The sequence below is a fragment of the Cinclus cinclus genome, chromosome 4 (assembly GCF_963662255.1).
Source record: "Cinclus cinclus chromosome 4, bCinCin1.1, whole genome shotgun sequence".
Taxonomy (NCBI): Eukaryota; Metazoa; Chordata; class Aves; order Passeriformes; family Cinclidae; genus Cinclus; species Cinclus cinclus.
Window position 1 is genome coordinate 45,752,516 of NC_085049.1, and position 21,679 is coordinate 45,774,194.

General features: G+C 39.9%; 1 protein-coding gene across 1 annotated transcript in view; it reads right to left on the minus strand.

Moving 5' to 3' along the window:
• PTPRR (protein tyrosine phosphatase receptor type R) overlaps window positions 1-21,679 on the minus strand; it is a 124,211-nt gene that overhangs the window by 32,978 nt on the left and 69,554 nt on the right. Inside the window, exon 5 of the mRNA XM_062491198.1 lies at window positions 20,406-20,668. Coding sequence (XP_062347182.1) covers window positions 20,406-20,668 — 263 coding nt within the window. The remainder of the gene's footprint in view (window positions 1-20,405; window positions 20,669-21,679) is intronic.

A 21,679-nucleotide genomic window follows, 5' to 3' on the forward strand; every position in this document is an offset into this window, starting at 1 on the left:
GTAGATGGGGACAATTTCTGTTGGCACAGGGAAGTGGGTGGGTACATGCACAGACTAGCAGTAGAGATCTGTGCCTCGTGGCACAGCCTGCATGGTACCGGACTCCCAGTCAGCAGTAACAGCACTCACACCCAAATCCAGACCTGTGATAGTCTGGGAAGTGGTGGCTGCTCTCAGCTGGACCCTGCGGGAGGGTGCTGCCTCATATGCCCATCCCATTTCTCTGGGGACTGCCTCAGACTGTGGGAGGAAATCAGTTCCCAGCTCTGCACCAGTTCTCAAGGAAAACATCCTGTTAGACCTCTCTGCCACAAAATCCCTCCCACACAAGCACCTCTTCTGACCATAACTAGCAATTTATTCAATGGAAAACGGCAGTCCCTCAAACAGGTGGCTCTAGTGCATATATTGCAAATCCAATCTTTTGAAAACCATCCAGAAATCCACAGAAGAGCTGTGAAATGAATCCCTCCAAATCTGTTTAGGCTACCTTTGGTTGAGAAATGGGTAGCAATTTAGATTCAAACATACTTCTGGGAGAGCCTACTGGGATTTCCTAATATGGAGGAAAAGTATTCCCATTGTCCAGTAACAAAGTACAGTGAAAATGTTAATATTTTCTTTGGCTTTTATGTTGTTATAACTGACAGTCTTGGCAATGGTGATTTCCTTTTTAACAACAACAAAAAAAATACCTGATCTAATTATAACTGTGAGTTCACAGCTTTTACCATTTATGGGGATTATTGATGAACACTGGTCTTGAGGATCTTTCTTAATCTGGAAAGAAGAACCGGTTCTTAGGCCCATATTTAATGCATTAAAAGGTACACATTGAATAAAATACTAATATAAAGCAATTTTCTTAGAAGTTCATAAGAGGACAAACAATAGATCCTAGTTCTAGAGGTAATTCTTCCATAAATATGGGTATCTCAAATAACCCTTTTGAATAATTATTCTTCAATTAATAACATTCTTTAAATAATGTTTACATACATTAGAAATGCTATAATCAATATTATTATTAATCACACATACTTCTTTATTGCATTCTTTATGCTGAGGAATACGGATGAAAACAAAACAATTTAAATTCTTGAAAGATGAGGGAAGGCCTGAACCGTCAAGTGTTTGTATGTTCTAATAGAAGATGCTTATAGTCTCAGGTCCTTCTCTAGACTCTTTGGATTCTCAGTGTTCCTCTAATAGCTAAATTCCTCACTCTCTGTTGAAGAATAGAAAGCAGAAATTTTCTTCTCTTTTTACTACCTGGATGGAAAGAGGTTACCTACTGAGGTCACCTTTTCCTACTTTTCTAGGAGGGACTGCACAAGGCTGGCAACAAGGAGGAACCACCTAAAAGAAAGCCCATTTTTGGTAATTATTGCTTGCCTACATGAAGTTTTGAATAAGGAAATCACAATCAGACCAGTGACACTTCACGTCAGCTCATTTTACTTGGAGATACATTTTATATATATATATATATATATATATATATATATATATATATCTGTATGTATGTGTGTATCTCCTGACTGGTACTTTTCCACTTCAAATTAGAGTAAGGGACCCATACACATAGGTTTTCCCCTTTTTTCTCCTAGCCAGACTTTTTTTTCCCCCCGTTTAAATAACTTTATACTCTTTATGTTCCCCGTATGACTAGTCTGGGACAAATAAGAGAAGATTTTGTTTCGATACACCTACCCCAGCATCCTCTTGAGCTTGTGTCTTGATGGGGAAGAGTACCACGCGAGGAATCTGAGTAATTGTAAACATTCGTGACAACATTATATTAAAATTGTCAGGAGACTAACTCTTCCAAAGTTCCACCAGCTGGGACAGCCACCTCATCACTGGGTACATGAATAAGAGCAATCAGGAAACCACTTGTGTCTGTGTATTGTCTGAAATCCCAAAGGGGGTCTTACTACATACTCACAGTTCTCTTTTCAGTTGGATAATAGGAACAAGTCCACTGATGAGAATCCACCAGAATATTTTAAATAATACATTTACAGAAGCAGATTTTATTACAAGGCATGATAAAATAAAAACTTTTAAAAGCAACATTTGTTTGAAAATTCTTGAAAGGAAGCTCCACCTGTCCACCTTGGAAGGCCACTGGGCTACTAAGCCCAATTAAACATTAGTGAGGTCATTTCCAGGTCTTCCCTGACCCTAAAATTAAGCCATAGATGTAGATTATGAAAATCCAATTGCCCTACACGTTTTCCCAGCTGTTTATTTGAGCTGAATAATTTCTTTAAATACACCTTCCCATGTTTATTCAGCACTCCTGAAAAATGCAACGCCCAGATTCCTGAGCCTGGGCCTCTCATTCTCTCTCTAGTGGCTCTGGAAGCAGCGGTGATGGCTGCTGCCCCCTAGGAGCCATTGCTCTCTGACCCCAGAATCCTGGACAATGGGAGGTGCTTCCTCCTGTGCCATTGCTCCTCTGTCCCCTGGCAGAGCTGCTGGGCAGCCCAGGAGGGAGCTGGGTCAGGCGTGCAGGTGAAGAAAGCCATCAATTAGCATCAAGAATGAAGCTGGATGAGTTGCTGGGGAGAGAGTTTGTTTTGGGTCCTCAGAACCCGCTTGTACAAGGGAACATTCCATAAGGCTACTCTCCCTGGATTTTACTGAAAGGAAAAACAGAATTCCCCTGTGCCTTTTGTTCCTCTGGAGCCCACAGGTTAGGCCTAGACTTGGCTCCTGAGTATCTCACCTTGTGGGTCCATCTCATCATCAAATGCACAGAGTGCAGGTGGGGTTTGCTCTGCTGAAATTGCACTAGGAGAGCACAACTAGGCACATGCTTTCCAGCACTTACTCCCTTACTGCTGCCAGACTTCACCTGCATACCTAGTTTTATGTTTCAGTAGAACAATTCAAATGAAAAAGAAAATTGGAAAAAAGAACAATGGAAAAAACAGTTCTATGCTTTCTTTCTGCTTTTAGAAAAACAGGTAAGAGAAATCACATTCATGTAGATGAACTAATGTGATACGTAAAAGTCCATTGAAGTGTGAAAAGTACAGTGAATTAGAAAAGTATTTAGTATTGTTATTAATCCTCTATACCAACAGAAAATAAATAAAAATAGAAAACTGTGACCTCATCAAGAAAAATCAGCGTTGAAAAAAAGGAAAAATAGAAAAGCAGAAGTACAGAGAAGTTAAAATAATATTTTTAAATGACTGAAGATATTGCTGTTTTCTTTCTGCCTTGGGCAAATAGTAATATGGATCATCTAATAAACTGAGACATTTCTTCACAAATGAAAATCTATGACATCCATTACAGACAGTCCTGAGAAGGTCAAGAGATGACACTCATTTGAAGCAATAATTTGGTAAGTTTTAAACTAACATTCACAGTACTATTAAATAGTTGCTTCTAACGCATAAGGACAATTTCTATATGTTTCTAAATATCAATATATATTATTCTTGCTCCATACTTGCTAGCCTGAAATATATGTCCATCATGTGCTGCAGATATTACTGGATGTCATGAGAAAATAGGGCAGAATGAGAGTATGGCTACATTAATGGGCATGATAATCTCTTGATTTTCTTCTGAGCATCAGAATACTATCTCAAACAAGTCTTCTACAAATATAATAAAAATCCATTATTGACCATCCCAATTTGAAATATCAAGATTCATTTTTCTTACATTTACATTGGAAATGTAGAGTTCATAAGTTTCAATTTTCTGTTGTGCTGCAGCACATATTAAAGAATATTCTGATAGAAAGCCCCATGAGTTTTGATAATATACAATACCCATTAACATAATTATGCTCCTATTTACTCTTACTTTCCACAAAGGTTAATCAATATAATCAGTATTAGTCTGAGAAAATAATTAAAATCTTTAGGTAAGTATGTAAATGTCATCCCAACACATAAAGATTTGCATGTAGTATTTATTGCACATACTGTTCTTTTAATTTTTACACTCCCAGGTGCCCTAGGAAGCCCTGACATACAGATGCCATGCTTGGTAGACCCACAGTGAAAACTCAGTTTCCCAAATGCTCTCTGCTTTACCTGCTAACAATTCTGGGTTACACTTGAGCAAGAGCTTTCAGAAACCACTCCTGAAATAGTGGCTTTCAGGAACCACTCCAACCTGAGGTTATCGACATTATCAACAAACCAAGCCTGTATCATACCCCAGACTGAAGTACTCAAAAATCAGAAGTTGAGATCAACCAACTAACAAGGCCAAATGAGAATTACTTTGCATTATGACCAGTCTAAATTGATAGAACCTGATACCTTGAAGGATCTATTCTGCTCAGCTCATGTCTGGTTATTTTGCAGCTTATGTATTATGCATATAAATAAAAAAATTCAAGAAATCAGTTCCACCTTCAGCACTTGGGTGTGCAGTAGGTCAAAACTTGACCTTCCCCACTCTCCTGCATACCTGACATACCAGTGCTACTTAAATCACCAGAAATTACCTACTAACTTCTTGCCATGCATGGAAACAGTAAACCTCTCATTTTCTGCAGGTTCCTGGCTTCATTTCCAAAACCTTATTCCTCTTACAAATAAACATTCACCTGGCTCTGATTTTTCCTCCCCAAAGAGGAGATTCTAGACAGATAGGTAGATATTAGCCCAATTTTCCACAAACATGCTTAACAATTAAATGGTTAATATAATTGATATTTATTGCAGATATCTGCACCTGAGGCAAATCCTGTAGCCATTGATGTGAGCAGACCCATCTCACCAAACCAAGGACCTCATTTACAGAGGCTAATTGGATATAACACTGAAGTTAATACCTATCACCTGAAAGCCATAGATAGAATATATTTAAGCTCAGGACTCTAAGAAAGGCAATAATATGAAGTATGCATGTTCTTGGGAAGAATATCTGCTATTTCTGTTCATGTTTGCTCTGTGACACACCTCTCCTCACAGTATTCCAGTGTTGTATTTTTACTATTCTTTATCTGTCTATTCTTAACACAGATGTTTTCTGACTCTGAAGAAGGGGTCTGGAAATGATGACAGCAATCTGTGTACCTACTGAAGGAAGAAGAGGGATATATGGCTGCTGTGAGGCAAGACTTCCAATCCTCTGTGGCCTCCCAGCAACAAGAAATCTCCTGGCAGCATATTCCACCTCTCTCTGAGTCCACAGAAACAGATCTGGAGGTTCAGCTATGAAGTCTAAATAGCTTTTTCGAGAACTGGAGGCATTTCGTGTTCTCTCTAGAGGGTCTGATCTTGTCTCCACAGCCATGAGCGAGAGAAGGCCAATACGTCTTGCACTAAATTGCAAAAAATTCTCAGGACCTACTCACAGCTCAGCAGGGCAAACTGAGCTGAGGAAACGGTTTTGACAAGTACTTCTGGATTAAGTTTTAAGCAATCAGTATCTGGTTAGGACAGGAATGGCTCAATATCCTGTAGAGGAAAACAGCTGACATGAGTGTAGTTTCAACTTTCCCTCTTTTAATCAGGCTTTCTAATGTTCTGCCAATTCACTCCTGTTCTACCCTCGATAAGGCAATGCTGCTCAGCTACGGGAACTGACTGTTCAAAAATGCAAAGCTTAAACAGCCTCCCATCTTTTCCTGTAGATTATTTCTACAATCAAATTGCATTTTGTCACGCAAACTTACATCTTCAATAAAATTTGAATGGCAACATAAAGCTCTGTTTCTGCTTCATAGTTGCATATATATGTCTGCAGCATGAGTGAAAATTGAGTTAAATGTTCAAAAGTAAAAACAAATGAAGATGCTAATTTGTTGTGCTTATTTGAGCTGTTTATTCCAAGAGCTGAACAAATGTTTAGCGATTTGTGATTAATTGTCTTTAGATGGTAGAGCTTTAATTGAATGCAGTCTTGTTAATTACTATTCTCATCTGCTTGCATTGCAGCATTGTTCTATTTCATACAGGAGGCCTCATTGCCCAATCTTACTGGATGATGACCTGTTCTCTTTCTGATTAATGCACGTGCTAATTTAAACCAAACTACAATGAATATAAGCAAAAGGAGTTAAAAGAATAGGAAAAGGGAAAAGAGAATGGGGAAGAATAATAACTGACTGCTAGAGCTGCACATATTAAATAAATGCACAGCTTAAGGAGCTCAGATAATGCATTAATTTAGGGTAAGCCAGAAAGGACTGTCAAAACACAAAAAACAAAAAAAAAACAACAAAAAACCCCAAACAAACCCACATCTTTTGTCTGCTGTATATTTTACTTAAAAATTAAGGAAAAAAACAATTTGCAAAATATTTTTGGTGCATAAATTTCCCCTCTATGCTTTCAGTTCATAAGTACCTCTGGAAGACCTTGAAGGAGGCTTTAGCTATGTACCACCATTGCCAGTTTAGATCTCTTATCCAGGTGCAAAACCAGATTGCTTTTCCAGAACATGCAAGGTTCACTTCTTCACTGAGCACTACATCATGCCCAGAGGGTGCTTGTCTGCATTACACAGAAAACAGACTATCTAGGAAAACTGATCTAATCAGTGAGGATGGAGAGGTGCAACACTCCAGCAATAGCTTCAAGGAAGTGTTTTTTTAAGACTACTTAACTGACATTTTCTGCTATTCAGTTGGTCTATAATTAAATAAATGAAAAATGGATCTTAGATTTTTCATCTTTTAGATTAAAAAAAAAAGTTGGTTTGGTTTTTTTTCATAAGAGGAGCCCCAGGTAAGTCAATTTAGCTTCATATATTCCATAATAATCAATCTCTTAAGCACAAATTCTACTTCCGCAACTGCTGCTCCTTTAAGGCATATAATCTACAACCCTTACATCCAAACAAGCAAATACATAATCTGTTTGCACATTAATGTCCTTCAATACTCTTTTGAGATTTTAACCAAAACCAGCTGACCTGGAAAAAGACATGGGCAGGAATATTCTTAATGCAAATGGGCAGTATCTTCAGACAGTATCAGTAGGAGAAAATGATTTTTTTATTGTGACTTGAAGACTAATCAGTACAATGAGTTCTTTCCTGGTGAGTTTGCCATTTGGGAAAGACAGGAAGGAACATCTGGGAAAAGAGGCGTTTACTACACCCTGTCAACCTTAAGATAATAAAAAAGCACATTCCTTGTTTATTTGACTTGGTCCTCATTATCTTTAAAGCGCTGCAAGTGTCACACGGAAGATTTCTAAGCAGACAAATGAATTGTTAGTGTACTTTGAAGAAATGACTGAACAGCAGCAGTGTCTGAGGAATGCGAAGCCTGCAGAGACACACTGCTGCTCAGCAGAGCTGCGCCACCTATGGACGTTTCCAAAGGGAGCCAGCAGAACAGCTCTGCTCGGTCACACAGCAGACAAAGCACCTGAGGCTGCCTTTACAGACCCCAAATCCTTGTAGTACATCCACTTTGGAACACAGCTCCATTTCCAGGGTGACTAATGAGCCTAAGCTGTACTATGAATTGATGGGGTTTAAGCTGTAGAGACAGGACCCATACATGTACTCTTAGATCTGCCCTTTAGCTGCTTCTAAAGTCTCCAGACCACACCTAAGATATGTATATAAACCTTTCTTTTTCCAGATTATTTTTTTCTTGATCCACTTTCATAGTCTGGCTTTCCAGCCTTGCTTTATATGGAAAGGCTCACTCAAACAAGTATATTATTGTGAAAAGTGCCTGCATTCCCTTTGAAAATAAATTTTAGGAAATCCACTTAGGCTTGCAATTTGAAACAGAGCAATGTTTAAATGCTTTTAAGACAGCTGCAAATGTCTGAATGCCAAGGTGTACTTTATCTTGCACTTCAGAGGTTAGGCAGACCTTTAAAAGAGATATTGCCAAGCTGTGCAGTCCCATCTAGGGTTGAACAGCTGATGAAGAACTGACAGGTAAGTGATCTGGAGCTCTTTTCTAGAGAGCTCTGCAGACCCCTTGAAGTCCATGGCCCTGGACTGCCTGCCTGCTTTCATCAGAGACATTCCTATAGAGGGCTGTATAGGCAGGGCTCCAGGACAGGGAAATGCACCTGTACCTGCACTCAGTGGTGAAGGCCAGAGCAAAGGCTTTTTGATCTACTTTTTCTCATACACACCATCAATGAGTCCAAACAGATTAAAAATTTTGGAGCGAAATAATAACAGTTGCTTCAGATTCACAGGCTTCTATTAGCAAAGGATTCGTGGCATTTAGAAACTTAAACAGCTTGATTAAAATTTACTTCTATGAATTTGAATAAAGGAAGGAAAAGTGAGGATCCTGACAGAAGTAGTATTCCTCTAAATGCACACTGCATTAAGAAATAAAGAGAAAGGAGAAAAGTCATATCTGAAAGATAAACCAAAATCACTTCCAGCCTGACCTCCATGCCATCTGTCTTAGCACAAATGCTTCCAACACACAGGGCTTCATATGGCTAATGATGATAGGTCAGGCTAACATACATTGAAGGCAGTACTGTAGAAACATGAACATAAATTTGGTGTATTCTGTAAAGCCAAAGGTTGACCAGTACCCTGTTTTCAATAGAAAGAGGAGGTTTAGGGAAAGAACACAAGAACAAAGCAAGCAGAAATTACTGATTGCTTAATTAATACTGTTACTTATTTTCAGTATGTTCTCCATCTTCAGGCAATCTGTAGTTTAGGAATGTCCTGCACCAAGGGGTGCTTCCCCACCTTTGTACCTGATGTTCCCTTCTGCAGTTTTTCCTTCAGACAGTGCTCTTAGCCCACCTTATGACCTCTGCACTGACCCAGGATGATGAGCTCTGTAGCTGGGAGCCAGGCAATAGTCAGCACTATACATGGGGACTTGAGGGGTATTTAAACCATCTTGATTTGTGAAAATCCTTGTGATGAAGCAGAAAAAAAATTATTTTATTATAATCTTATCAGTAAATTGTGAATGCACTCTCTGTAGCTACAGGATTAACTTGAGGATTAATTACAATACCAGCTTTCTGCTTTGCACAATGCTGCCTTCTTTTGCAAACCTATTCAGTATTGTGCTCTGTGGGCCAAACTCTCTTCCCAGATATTTCTAGAAATCCACTGAGGCCAAACAAGCTAAACAGAGTTTGAAGTGAAACAAGTCCATGCAAATTAACTTGTGCACTTTTCTGCCATTCTGATTGTTTTCCTTCTCTTCTTGTGTGTGCTTTTAGATCCACTATCAAATCCAGGGAAAGGAACTGAAAGCCTCTGGACTATGCAGCAGTCTCCCAGGGGAATTTTTTATGACTCAGGAAGGATTTGAGACATCTCAAAAACAGGAGATGCCGCTGTCAGGGGATGGTGGGAAGCAGAAGAGTCAGCTCTGGCAGAGGGGAAAATTCAGCTGCCTCCTGCCTAGCGCCAGCCCCATCTCTTGCTGGCAGCAGTTTTCCAGAGAACTGCCATTGGTCATCCTGAAGCACTGGGACTGAGTTCCCTAGAGAAACATTGTACTTAACGACATTTTTCTGTGTGGGAATTATATACACTACTTCCCTTTCTGATTCCTATCGCATATTTGAGCGGTCATTTGAAGTTGCTGTGCTCTTTTTTACTCCTGTTATCAAATCACAATATTAACATAACGAGGATAATTATATATACCATAAATTAGTAACAATACTCTATGTTAAGCTACAAAGTATATTTTTTGATAGAGAACATAAGGAGAATCCCTGTTCCAGAAAGAAATATCACTTTTGTAGCTTCCTACAGACTCCGCTGGTTAGAGGAATGAATGGAGAGTTCAAAGCCAAGGTATTTTATGAAGATAGGCACTGATTTGCAATACCATATTGGATCACTTAACCAATTAATGCCCCACTTTTCTTAGTATGAAAATCACAAAAAGAGTTCCTGAAATGTCTTGGAAACTCAACTAAGGTTCAAAGCCCAACCAAATGGGTACATCAGCTTGGATGTGATGGTACCAAAGCAGACAACTCTAGCAAGAGCCTGGCTGAAATGTTAGTGCCACATGGAATCAGCTCTGCCTCTGGGTGATATTTCTTTGGCTGAGCCATTCTCATGGTATACTTTGGGCATCCTCATCTCTGCCATGATGTTATTTCTTCTCTGTTTCCTGAGGCATCTGATTGTCTGTATGCATTTACTACCTTGTCTGGTGTCTAGAATGTAAGTCTCTTGGACTGAGGAACACCGCATTTTTGCGTACGTATGGAGTCTTGCACAGAGGGATCCTGATCTGTGACCAAGGCTCTAGGTACTGAGAGAACACTAAGGAGAATTTCCAACAAGAGCTGAGAAATAGTCTGGCCCACAGATTTACATGCAGTGTTCTTTGAGCAAAGATGTATGTGCAAACAGGAGACATTTCTGCTAGCTAACAATGTTAAGTTTTCTGTACATATTAGCTCTGACTATGCAAGAGATCTCTGCTGAATATCCAGAACCGGATTTTTCAAAAAAGAAGTAGTATATTTACTTAGCTCTCATAATTTTTAAGAGATCTCCTAGCACTGCATAGAAGTAAAATTAATTACGATTGCACTCAAAGAAGAGATTCATGGCCTGGACTGTTAACTGATGGCTACAAAATAAGCTGGATGCAAGCACTGCCCAGCAAATGGTTTCTTGCAATTCAAAATATACTTGGATATCTTACATTGCAGATTTGGATGCACTTTGATCTTTTCTTTCTTTAACTGTTTTCTCTGTCTGTTCCTACCATATTAAATTCAGGGGAAACTGAACTTAGTTCAGCTTTAGGCTGCCCTGTAAAGGAAATGTCATGAACAGAGATAATTAATTCCAAAATAAGAGGAAAGGTGAATATTTTTGTTTTGACTTGAAGCATTAGTCTTTTTCAGACATTAATGGGGACACTCAAGGTAACTTTTCTATACAAACCCCAAATGAGAAAATTCCTTCTAAATATCAGAACTCTGGATATCTCATATGGATGTTTCCTTCTACACTGTTTTGCTGAAACCAGTACTTGAGGGTACTAGTCAAGGGCTCAGGAGATACTTCCTCCTTACAAACCAATCTCATAAAGAAGCACAGCACTTCCAAACTACCATTGTGAAAAATTGGTATATTAGATTGCAAATGTCACAGATGGACACATCCTGCTAAGGGCTGAGACGAGATGCTCAGACCATTCAAGTCCAGCTAATGTGCATCTCCTCTCTTTCCCAGATGTCCCACTCTGCCTGCAAATTAGGACAGCTGGTAAAGCAGTCACAGAAACCATGCCTGGATGGTCAAGCACAGAAACAAATTAGAGGCAGAGAGGAGCTGAGGAAATCAGTCACTGGAAAGCTGCATCAGAGTTTAACCCTCTGATCCCCAAACGGTGCTTAAAGACCCAAAACTGATGCTGAAAAAGACAAGGGCATCACTCACACAACTCAAATTACTCATGTGTTCAGGTCAAAACTGGTCCCTGTAAATCCCAGGCTCAAGAAGCACTTAAGTATTAACATAGATATTTTCCCCTGTGCGACTTTTCAAAAGATCAGCTGGACAAATCACTGCAAACCCACCAAAACTGTCTAACAGATGGCAGCCACTGATTAATTTGTCTTAACTTAAGCCAAAAAGGAAGAAAATGTGATGGGTGGAGCCGTAAAGACAAGCACAATCAACATCCGACCAAATAGGGTTTCCTGTCACCTTGGGAACGACACTGATTGGCACTGCAGTTTCCTGTGTACAAGCTAAAACCAGTAGCAACTGGAGTAACAAGAATAAACGCCAGATAAGAGACCTGGGAATACAATAAAATTATTATAAAATTCCTGACTAAACCCCAGAGGACAGTAAAGGCGAAACTATGGGTAGGCATAGACTGCATATGCTACACGGAGCATTCCTCTGTACATGAGAGCAGAGGGCCATCATAAGAATTTCTCTAAACAAGGGTAGGCTAATTTGCCTATATTAACTACTCCCAAAATTGAGAGTCGTGTGCTTCAGAAAGCTTATTTCTTCACAAGAGAAGAAAAAAGAAATGTGGGACAATTCAATGCAGAGATGGAAATAGGAGTAGAAGACTACCATCTACCCACATTAATCTGAAGTAATTTTAAGTTGTCCCATAGACATGGGGAAATGGACTGTGGGTGTAAGTTTGGACAATGGTACACAGTTATTTCCATTTATTTGTTTAGATTACAGTTCCCTCAGGGTTTTGCTTCGAAGAGCTCTAAACACAACCGAAACAGCTTCTCAACCAGCCAGGAGTCAAATAGTTAAAATGTGGGTTTTAGAGCGTCTTTGTTAGGCTGGTGACTGAGTTCACTTCCTCTCCAGAGAAAGGGGACAATTCACATTCCTGCCCTCTTCCTACACTGCAGATAAGCGAAGATGTCTGTAACGGGCTGAGCAGAACAGACGTTCATGCAACTCAAAGATCTGGCACTTGCAGAAAGTTTTTAGAGCTACTGTGCACTCGCAGAAATTTTCTACAGATGCAGGTTGAAGGCACAGCATTATTCTCTCTCTAGTGATGAATCCATGTGCCAACACAGACCTCTTGGGCATTGAGGAGACTCTCGAAGCTGGATCCCATCTCATTTTCCCCATTACTTAGTTTCTCCCACCTCAGTAGCCCAGGTTTACAGTCCTTGCCTCTACTCTTCACCCAGACTGCAGGTGGCAGCAATCAGCGTGGCTTTCCAGCTAGTTGAGATGGCCTGAGGAGGAGGGAAGCCACAATGAAGGGCTTCAGGATGACCCCTGAAAAGACAATTATCTAAACGGCTATAAGTAACTGCCTACAGTCAGGATTGCTCCCCTTGTATCAGCTGCTACACCCACTGCACACTTCATGTCCAAGCTACATCTTGAAAAAAAAATAAATCTGAGTGCCAGGTAAACAATCCCAGGCCCTGAATGACAGTGTTACATATCAATCATTGCAGCTGTGGTTTGTTTTCAGCCTTTGACAACAAGAGCACTTCAAAGCAATTAATGGTTTGGGAAGGAGCACAGGCACAAACCATCCCCAGGAGGCAGTCTGTATCCACTCCCTGCTTCTCTGGAGGCAAAGAGAGCTTAGCAGTATGGACACAAACCAACCTCTGCTACACAGCCTTAGTGCTATATCTGGGTATATCAAATTTATAAGTGGATGCCCCAGCCCTGGAGGTGTTCATTGTCAGGTTGGATGGGGTTTTGAGCAACCTGACCAAGTGGAAGGTGTCCCTGCTCTTGGCAGTGGGGCTGGAATTAGATCTTCTTCTGAGTCCCTTCCAGCCATTTTATGATTCTATGATCTTACACACCAGGATGAAATATATTTGCCAAATGAGAGAAATGTGGTGTAGGTCTTTCAGAAAATGTGTATGTGGGGGGTTGTAATTGTACTCTTTAACACTTTTTAAATGATGTGAACAAATAGTACTAAGTAGGAGTTTTACTGTACCTCAGGTTAAAATTCTCATGTTTGCTACATCTCTTCAGATGGACACAGCATCTAGCCATCCTCAATCCAGTGGTTAGGAATATGTCGAGAGATTTATGTGCTGTGCCCAAAGTGCTCTAAGGATTTGGTAGAAGAGACAGATCAGAGCACAAAAATTCCTGTTTCCCACCTAAAACTCAGTTTACTGGTCCCTAGTGCTTTGCAAATTCCTTCTGATAGGATATCACCATTAAACTATTCCACAGCTTGTACTTCTGTGTTGGCACATAGCTTTGCTTCAAACAATTACACTGACATTTTCCTAAAACAATCCCTATGATTTAAATTAAGAATGCAGAAAGCATATTCAGCGCCACACAATAGGGAAAATTTATCCTCCAAATCTATGCAAAGCTACTGTACTTTAGCCAGGAAATCCAAGGCCCCTTCCTGTAAATAAAGTTCCCATGTTTGTGCAATAAACTACAAAATCTGGCATGTTTACAGTAGCCCCACTGCAAGGTGCTACCCTCTTGAGCTTTACTTGAAATTATTACCCACAATGGACGGTTTTGTAAAACGATAATGGAACACCATAAATGTATTGGCAGCAACTGTGCTCTGTGATCTAAAAAATCAGAACAGAGACAGAATTGTTGGAAATTTTTCTCATCGATTAGAGCAGACGTGCTTGAACAGTAATATCCTGAGGTGCAGATGAGGTTATATTAATGAAGAAAAGAGCACATCAGGTTCTTTACCCTGGCTCCAATGTTTCTTATGAGGTTTTATTCAGTATGCTGTATTGTTAAGATAATGATTCATTTTAATGAATACTGCCTTCCTAAAATGAGGAAAACAGGTATTAGAGTTAGTTTTTGTGGTATTTGTCATCCACAGTATTTGTCATCCAGATGGCAATTTACAGTGTACAGAAATTGACTAACAGGCTGAAGCTATAGTTTAATAATTTGTGTGTCTATGCAGAATGACTAATAAAAGAGAATAGATTACAATATTATGAGATTTTTTTTCACCTTCAAACCTGTAGCCCAAATTATATAAAATCTCCTTTATAAAGATGTAAAAATACAAGATCCTTCTGAGGAAGGATGCTGAAGACAGAAAGAGAATAGTAATTGTTCTCATTATTTGTGCGTGCACCTTTTGCTAATACATTCCTGTTTAAAAATGTACCTTTTGGCACTGAGTTCCATAGACTCCTATGGGTTATCTGAATCTTTTTTTTAGATTATTAAAAAATTATTTTGCCTTTCTTTCCACCTAGAATATCTCTCTTTTTCATGTAGCAAGGAAGTGGACAGAGATGAGCACTTAGCATTATAATGCACATTATATTAACTTTTATTTTATTATACTTACAGAGAGCTGTACTCACTGCATGTCTACTGAATAATCCTTAGAACTGGAGAAAGAATTCTGCTGCCAATTTACAGGGATCTTCAGGATGGTAAGAGAAATCTCACTGTGTGATTCTATTAACTGTGGCATAGGATTTTTATAGTGTAGTATGGCTCTGCTTTCTGGGGAAAAGCAACATGACACAAAGTCCTCACAGTCAGAGTTCAAGCCAAATTTTGCTCATCTGTTATGTTTGTAGAGAGCAATAATTGATTGATTCAAGTGATTGTCTCTCTACTGTTCTCTATTCTGATGCCTGATTTTCTGTAGAGGTTGCAGGCTTGGTTGCACATTCTGCTGAACGATGCCCCCTCTCCCCTCCAAGTTTTGCTCTTGCTGGCTCTTCCCTTTCACAGAGTATCTTCTATTTTCCTGTGCCACAGCTGTGCCTCCATATCATTGCATAATTATTTGATTTCACATTTAAAAATTTTGTATTATTTCACTTATCTGCCAGCTTGTTTGCTTTATTTGCCAACTTTTTTTCTATTATCATCTTCACTCTCTTGTGTATATTTTCATAGAAAAAAACAGCACAAGACACATGTAAAATACTCTCTGTTCTGAATAAGAGTCCTGTATACCCCTGACATCCTGATATGTGAACATGAAGAAGCTCTTCCTTTTAGACAGAATAATTTTCTGATGAATATGTAACAGACTAGGAAAACACAGAGCTGTGATTTTTCCTTCTGATTTTTAAAACATAATAGCCAGTTTTAGGTCTTTGTAGCTAGAATGGAATATAAATGCTTGAGAAAATTTCCCAAAGCACTGTTTGTTTTCAACACACAGTACAGAGACATTTTCCACATTTTCTTTTCTTCCATGTATATTTGCACAGTAACTAATTTGAACAAAACATCATATTGTCCACTAGTTAGTTAAAATGCAGTTGTCTTAGTCACAAATAACACTGGAACTAAAACTCACAGCTGCAGTGGCCACAGAAAACGTATACCCAGTTGCAATACTGTGCTGGTGTGGTAACATTTATATTTATATCTACCATGAATGTGATTTAACAACTCACTGCTTGTACTAAGAATTTTCAATGCTTGGTATGTCAGAATGAAATCTAAAATAACACATTCCACTTCACTATATTCTGCTTTTGGCTAGGACCATTCATATCAAGATGAATTTTGGGCCAATAAACAGAATAAAATGAAACCTTACTCTGCTGAAGGAAGAAGTATATATTATTCATATAAACCTAAAAAAGACTAAGTAGAAAAGTGAACACTGATGCAATATTCATAGTTGTGCTCACAGAAGAGAAAACAATTCTTTACATCCGAAAGTCAGGCGTCAGCACTGTGATATTGTGACGGTTCATCACTGAAGACACCCACAGGAGAACAGGAGCTCTCCTGCTCCTTTGTCAGTAACAGAACAGTGTGGGTCACCACTGGAGAAGGTTTCTGCCACAAAGGAGTAGCAGTTGTGAACATACAAAAAGAGAGCAACTTTTACGTGTTCTGCACTGAATGATCCAGAGGATGCAGTGAAGAAATAGCCCTTCATTTGCCTGCCTCAGCAATTGTAATAGAAAGGGCACAGTGTCTCTTTGTTCTGATAGCCCTCTCACCTCCACGCCTTCAGTCCACTCTGCTCTTGGCCACCACTGCTCCATCCCTTTACAAACTACACGCTGCATGTGAGCACGCATCCCCGATGAGCATTTAAGAAAATCAAAGAATCTGAGAATAGTCTGAGTTGGAAAAGACCCTTAAAAGTCATCTAGTCCCACTCACTTTCCACGGATAAGGACAGCTTCGATTAGAATATGTCATTTGGAGCCCCATTCAACCTGACCTCAAATGTTCAAAAACTTCTTCATGGTATCTAACATAAATCTAGCCTCCTTGAGTTTGAAGCCATTACCCCTGGTCCTAGTGCAATACGCCTAAAGAGAAAGTTTGTTTCCATCTTTCTTATAGGCCCGCTGCAAGTATCAGAAGGGTGCAATAAGGTGTCCCCAGAGCCTTCTCTTCTCCAGCCTGAACAACTCCCGCTCTCTCAGCCTGTCCTCCCTCACAGGAGAGGTGCTCCAGCCATCTGATCCTTCCCATGGCCTTCCTCGCTCTTAACAGGGCAACATCCTTCTCATGCCGGGGGCACTGGAGCTGAACAGGTGGAGTCTCACGAGAGCGTGGGGGCAGGACCGCGTCCTGCGGCCACCGGGCCAGCTGAGATCCTGCCTGCGCGACCGCCTCCCCCGCTCCAGGAGCCGGCTCCGGGATGACAGTGCTGCCTGCCGGCTCCAGGTGTCACTGTCCCTGCTCCCTGGCACAGCCGCACCCAGCCGGGCACCGGGCACCGCCGCTCCTGCCTACGGGGCACGGACACCGCGGCACCCACGCGTGCGGTATTTGCGAAGAATCTGCCGGGAAGCTGCGTCTTACAGAAATAGACGAGTAAGAGCATTTCCAGGTGCACAGAAAAATATGTTCATGGACTTGGCTCTAGCATTCAGAAGCACAATACGTTTTAAGAAGCTGGAAAAAGTCCCAGAAATATTTTTATCCGTGCACAGTAGTCCATTAACAATTTGTTTTCCTCTGACCGATGCTATTTCAAATAAAAATGGAAAAGTTCAGAGAGCCGGAGGCTGATGTGGTGCTTTATGAAAACTCAGTTCCACTATATTTTTGCATTTAGATCATAGAATACTTTAGGATGGAAGGGACCTTTAAAGGTCACATAGTCCCACTCCCCTGCCATGGGCAAAGACAACTTCAATTAGATCAGGTTGCTCAGAGCTCATTCCAACCTGACCATGAATGTTTCCAGGGATGGGGCGTCTGACACCTCTCTGGGTACACTGTGCCAGTGTTTCATTCTCATTGCAAAAACATTTCATCCTTATAGCTAATCCAAATCTAACTTCCTTTAGTTTAAAGTCATTGCCCCTTGTCCTGTCAAGGGTATGTTCCTCAAAGCTGCACCTAGTGTGAAAACCAAAGAGAGCTTGAGAGAGAGGCATGGAATCATGGAACAGTTTGGTCTAGAAGGGATCTTTTAACGTCATCTAATCAAACCCCTCTGCAATAAGCAGGGACATTTTCAACTAGATCAGGTTGCATTATTCAACTTTTCTGTCCCATTCTTCAGAGAGATTGTCACAAACTTCCCACCTAGATGGCTATGCACAGCTCACAATCTGCTGAAAGAGAAATCAATGAACCATGACCCAAACCAGGGACAGTTTGATCTGGATCATACAAGGCATTTCATGACTATGGATCCCTCTTAAGGAATCAAACCAGGGAGTAGTCTGGATAGTTAGAAAATACTGCTCAGGAACCACTGTAAAGCCATGTGACCAAAGGAATCTCCATGCTAAATTTGTCAAGGAGCCCCCACATCCACTCTAGTCTGACAAGAGCTTCTTCCCCTGGCAGAAAACATAATCAGCATAGCAAAAATTATTGAAAGGGTGCCCCAAAGCTGTGCCATGAGCAGGATGGGACCTCCAGGCTTGATCCACGCCATACTAATAGAAGAAGAGCTGGCATTAGACTGCTTTGTGCATGGTTTGCTGCTCCTTGCAGTGCGCAGATCCATGCTATAAGGTCCACACACGTAATGAGGATGGCCCAAGGCTGCCTTGCAGTGCAAGGATTTTTTGGGGGCAGAAAAGTGAAGAGGAGTTTTAAACTGACCACTTACCTAGTCACCAGATAAAATCTGAGTCAGAATGCGTCAGCGCACTATTTTTGCTTTCAATGCTGCTGAGTGTTAGAATGCATACAAATTTGTTCATAGTAAAGGTTATAGTAAATAAATAAGAAATATACATAGTAATAGCTTCTTATATCAGAGTAACAGAAAATAAACTATTCCCTAAAGTTCTCTCCCTCATATCCCCAGATCTTTGTACACAGAGCTTGAAACAAACTTAAGCAACCATTTCTAAGGAGTGGACTTGGGCTGATAGAGACTAACTGTGTTAAACATGACACAAAGAACTGAACAATGGGATGTTATCAAAAGGGATTTCGCTTTTTCACAACAGTCTAGTAGTGTTCTTTTATAGTAGAAACTGAAGTACTCAATTTATTCAACTTCTTTTATCCTTAGTAATAACCTAAAGATCTGGTTTACTCAGTCAAACATCAGGTTTAGTTTTCTCTTTGTGTCTTAGCTCTCCATTTTGTCATACCTGACTCAGAACTTTGCCCTTCCAAAGGATGCAATTAGTTTTAGGAGAATTAAATGCAGAGTATCTGTGGTGGAAATTAATATTCTAAATCAATTGGTTTTGTCTTTATTTGAGAAATGGAAAAGTTTCTTCCCCTTATGTAAAAAAAGTTTCTTCTCCTTATGAAGAAAATCCCTCTACAAATCCCTTTCCCTCAGTCCCTCTCAACTATTGCATATACTATGTTAGGTACTAAGTATTATAGACTTAGCTAAACTAAATTACTTATGTGATTCCCATGATTGTGGGCTTTATTTTTAAGGTCTTGTGGAATGAGAGATATTTTCAAACTGTATTTATTTGCTCCCTCCATTCCTTTTTTTCTTCTTCAGTGATATCACTATATATTTTATGACAGGTCTCCCTTTAAGCCTCTTTTAGTCACAGAAGAAACAATCCCACTCCCTGAGCTCTGTCTGTCATAAATCCATTGATAAAATCTCTATCATTGAAATCCCCATGGTTCAAACTGAATCAGGGTTACAGCTCGACTGAGAGTCCTCACAGATGAGGCTCTGCTTGGTCTCTGCATGGCGTCTGTTCTTTCATTTATCGTCTGTGCCAGGGCAGGAGAGTTCAGTTGCACAGCTGCATGCTATGTGAGCTATTCAGAGCACTGATGCTTTATGAAAGCAGCCTGCAGCCATCAGACAAGAAATTATACAGGTTTCTAACAGAGGAGAGACAGATGTCAGTGTGGATTCTCCTGTGGGAAGAATAACTAATTTTACAAAAAGAGCAGTGGCCCAGTTTTTAAAGATAAAATGAGTCACAGGGTTTGGTGCCTAAGTATTTCTGAGGAACTGCACACAAGAGTTGGTTTCATTACTCATCACTTCCTCCTTTTTGTAAAGCCTGTTGACTTTGCACTGTATCCTGCCCATCATGGAAAGCTGCATTAAAGAAGAAAATTTATCTAAAGATGATGATGTAAACATTGTATGAGATTGCTAAAGGCACTTGGTGCAAATATTTCTTTTTTCTAAATTTTCCAGGTGCTAGGGACTCCCAGAGAATAAGAATGTCTTTTGCTGACAACACATAACCAGCACTCTAACTCTCTTCCAGGATCTCCAGGATCAACATAGGCAAAACTCAATGAAAAATGAAAAAAATTATTTTTTGGAGTAATTTCTGGAAATGGGAAGAATATAATCAGCAAAAAGAATGCCACTAATGAAGTTAAATCTCAGCCCAAACTTGAACATTTTCATATGACCTGAACCTTTGGTCATATGCAAAGAAAAGGAAAGGAGAGAATACCTATGAAATAGATGTTAATACACCAAAATCCCAGTTCTCAGATGTCTGGATGGCAAAGTCTTTCATTCATTGACAGAAGAGAAACATATGAAATCATGAAGCACAAGTATAAGAAATGAGAATAAATCCTGAGCACAGCAGGCACCATCCTACCTTTCTTGGAGTCCCACAGGTTTCATTCTGAAAGGAGATGGACTGGCACACAGAGGAGGTTTGAGCTCAGGAACACATTGGCCCTGAGGGTCCACTACAACATTGATAACCTTTGGAGCCTGTTGAGGCTGGACCATGCTGTTGGTGGTCTTATACTCAGTCTGAGATGTCTGCAGGGGAAGGGGTGAGAGGTGGATCTCCTGCTTCTTTTCCTTCTCTTGCCTTAGTGACAACTGGATCTTCTCCTTTAATCTGTACAGAACCTACAGAAATAAAGAGGATAGTTCAATCCCAATTGCCTGGTAATCAAGGCAAGGAAGGTATCACAAATGCTGGATAAGATTGCTATACGTGGCTTTCATTCCTTAAAGGTAAGTCACAAGTGTTACACAGCATTTTCCACAACAAGATAAGTATTTCCATTACATAAACTGCAGAGTGTACACGTGGGCAGTAGGGATTTTAACAGTTCTCACTGTGAGTCAGTACATATTTGTAATACCCGCAGTAGTATTATTAAAAGAGCAAATAACACAGAATGGAAATTAGTTACAGAAGGCATAGATAAATAGAGTAAATGTAGAAGAAATTCTAAACATTTTAATGCAAAAGAGAAAATGACACAAAATAAAATAAAATAAAAGTTTATGATTTAGCCAGATACAAGTCTCTAATTACAACAGCCTCAATTTGTTTTAGAGTAGATATTCTTAAAAGCCCTTACTTATCTGGCATGGAGCTGATGGTTAAACAGAGAAACTTGACTTGGTCACTTTTGTAATAGTAGGTTGCTATTACTCTGAAATACTCCTCCAGATAGTGATAGGCTCCAATATCCTCAGAGAAACATTAACTATTCTGAAATAAAGCTGAAGTGGTGAATTGCCTATGAAGTTATTTAACCATCTGTTCAGAAAAGTGTGCTTTACAATCACCAATAAATTGACTTCTGAACACACTGGAATACCAGGATTATCTGTCCACATATTGCTTTGGACATCAGATATGAGTAACAAAAGCAGAAGTTGTTCTGATGTCTTCCCATGAAACTCTACATTGATGTTGCTGTACCCTGGCTTGGTGAGGGCAGGCAGGTAGCTTGTGCTCAGTAACGTCATTCCAGAGACACCCAACTTACACCTGTTCAACACTTATTATTTCTTTGGAGGGCATTGCAAAAACAATTTCTGAGCCATAGCTGTTCCATTTTCAAAAAACACCTTACAAGCTGTGAAATTTCTGAGAATTGTAAATATTGCGGGTGTAGATGGAAG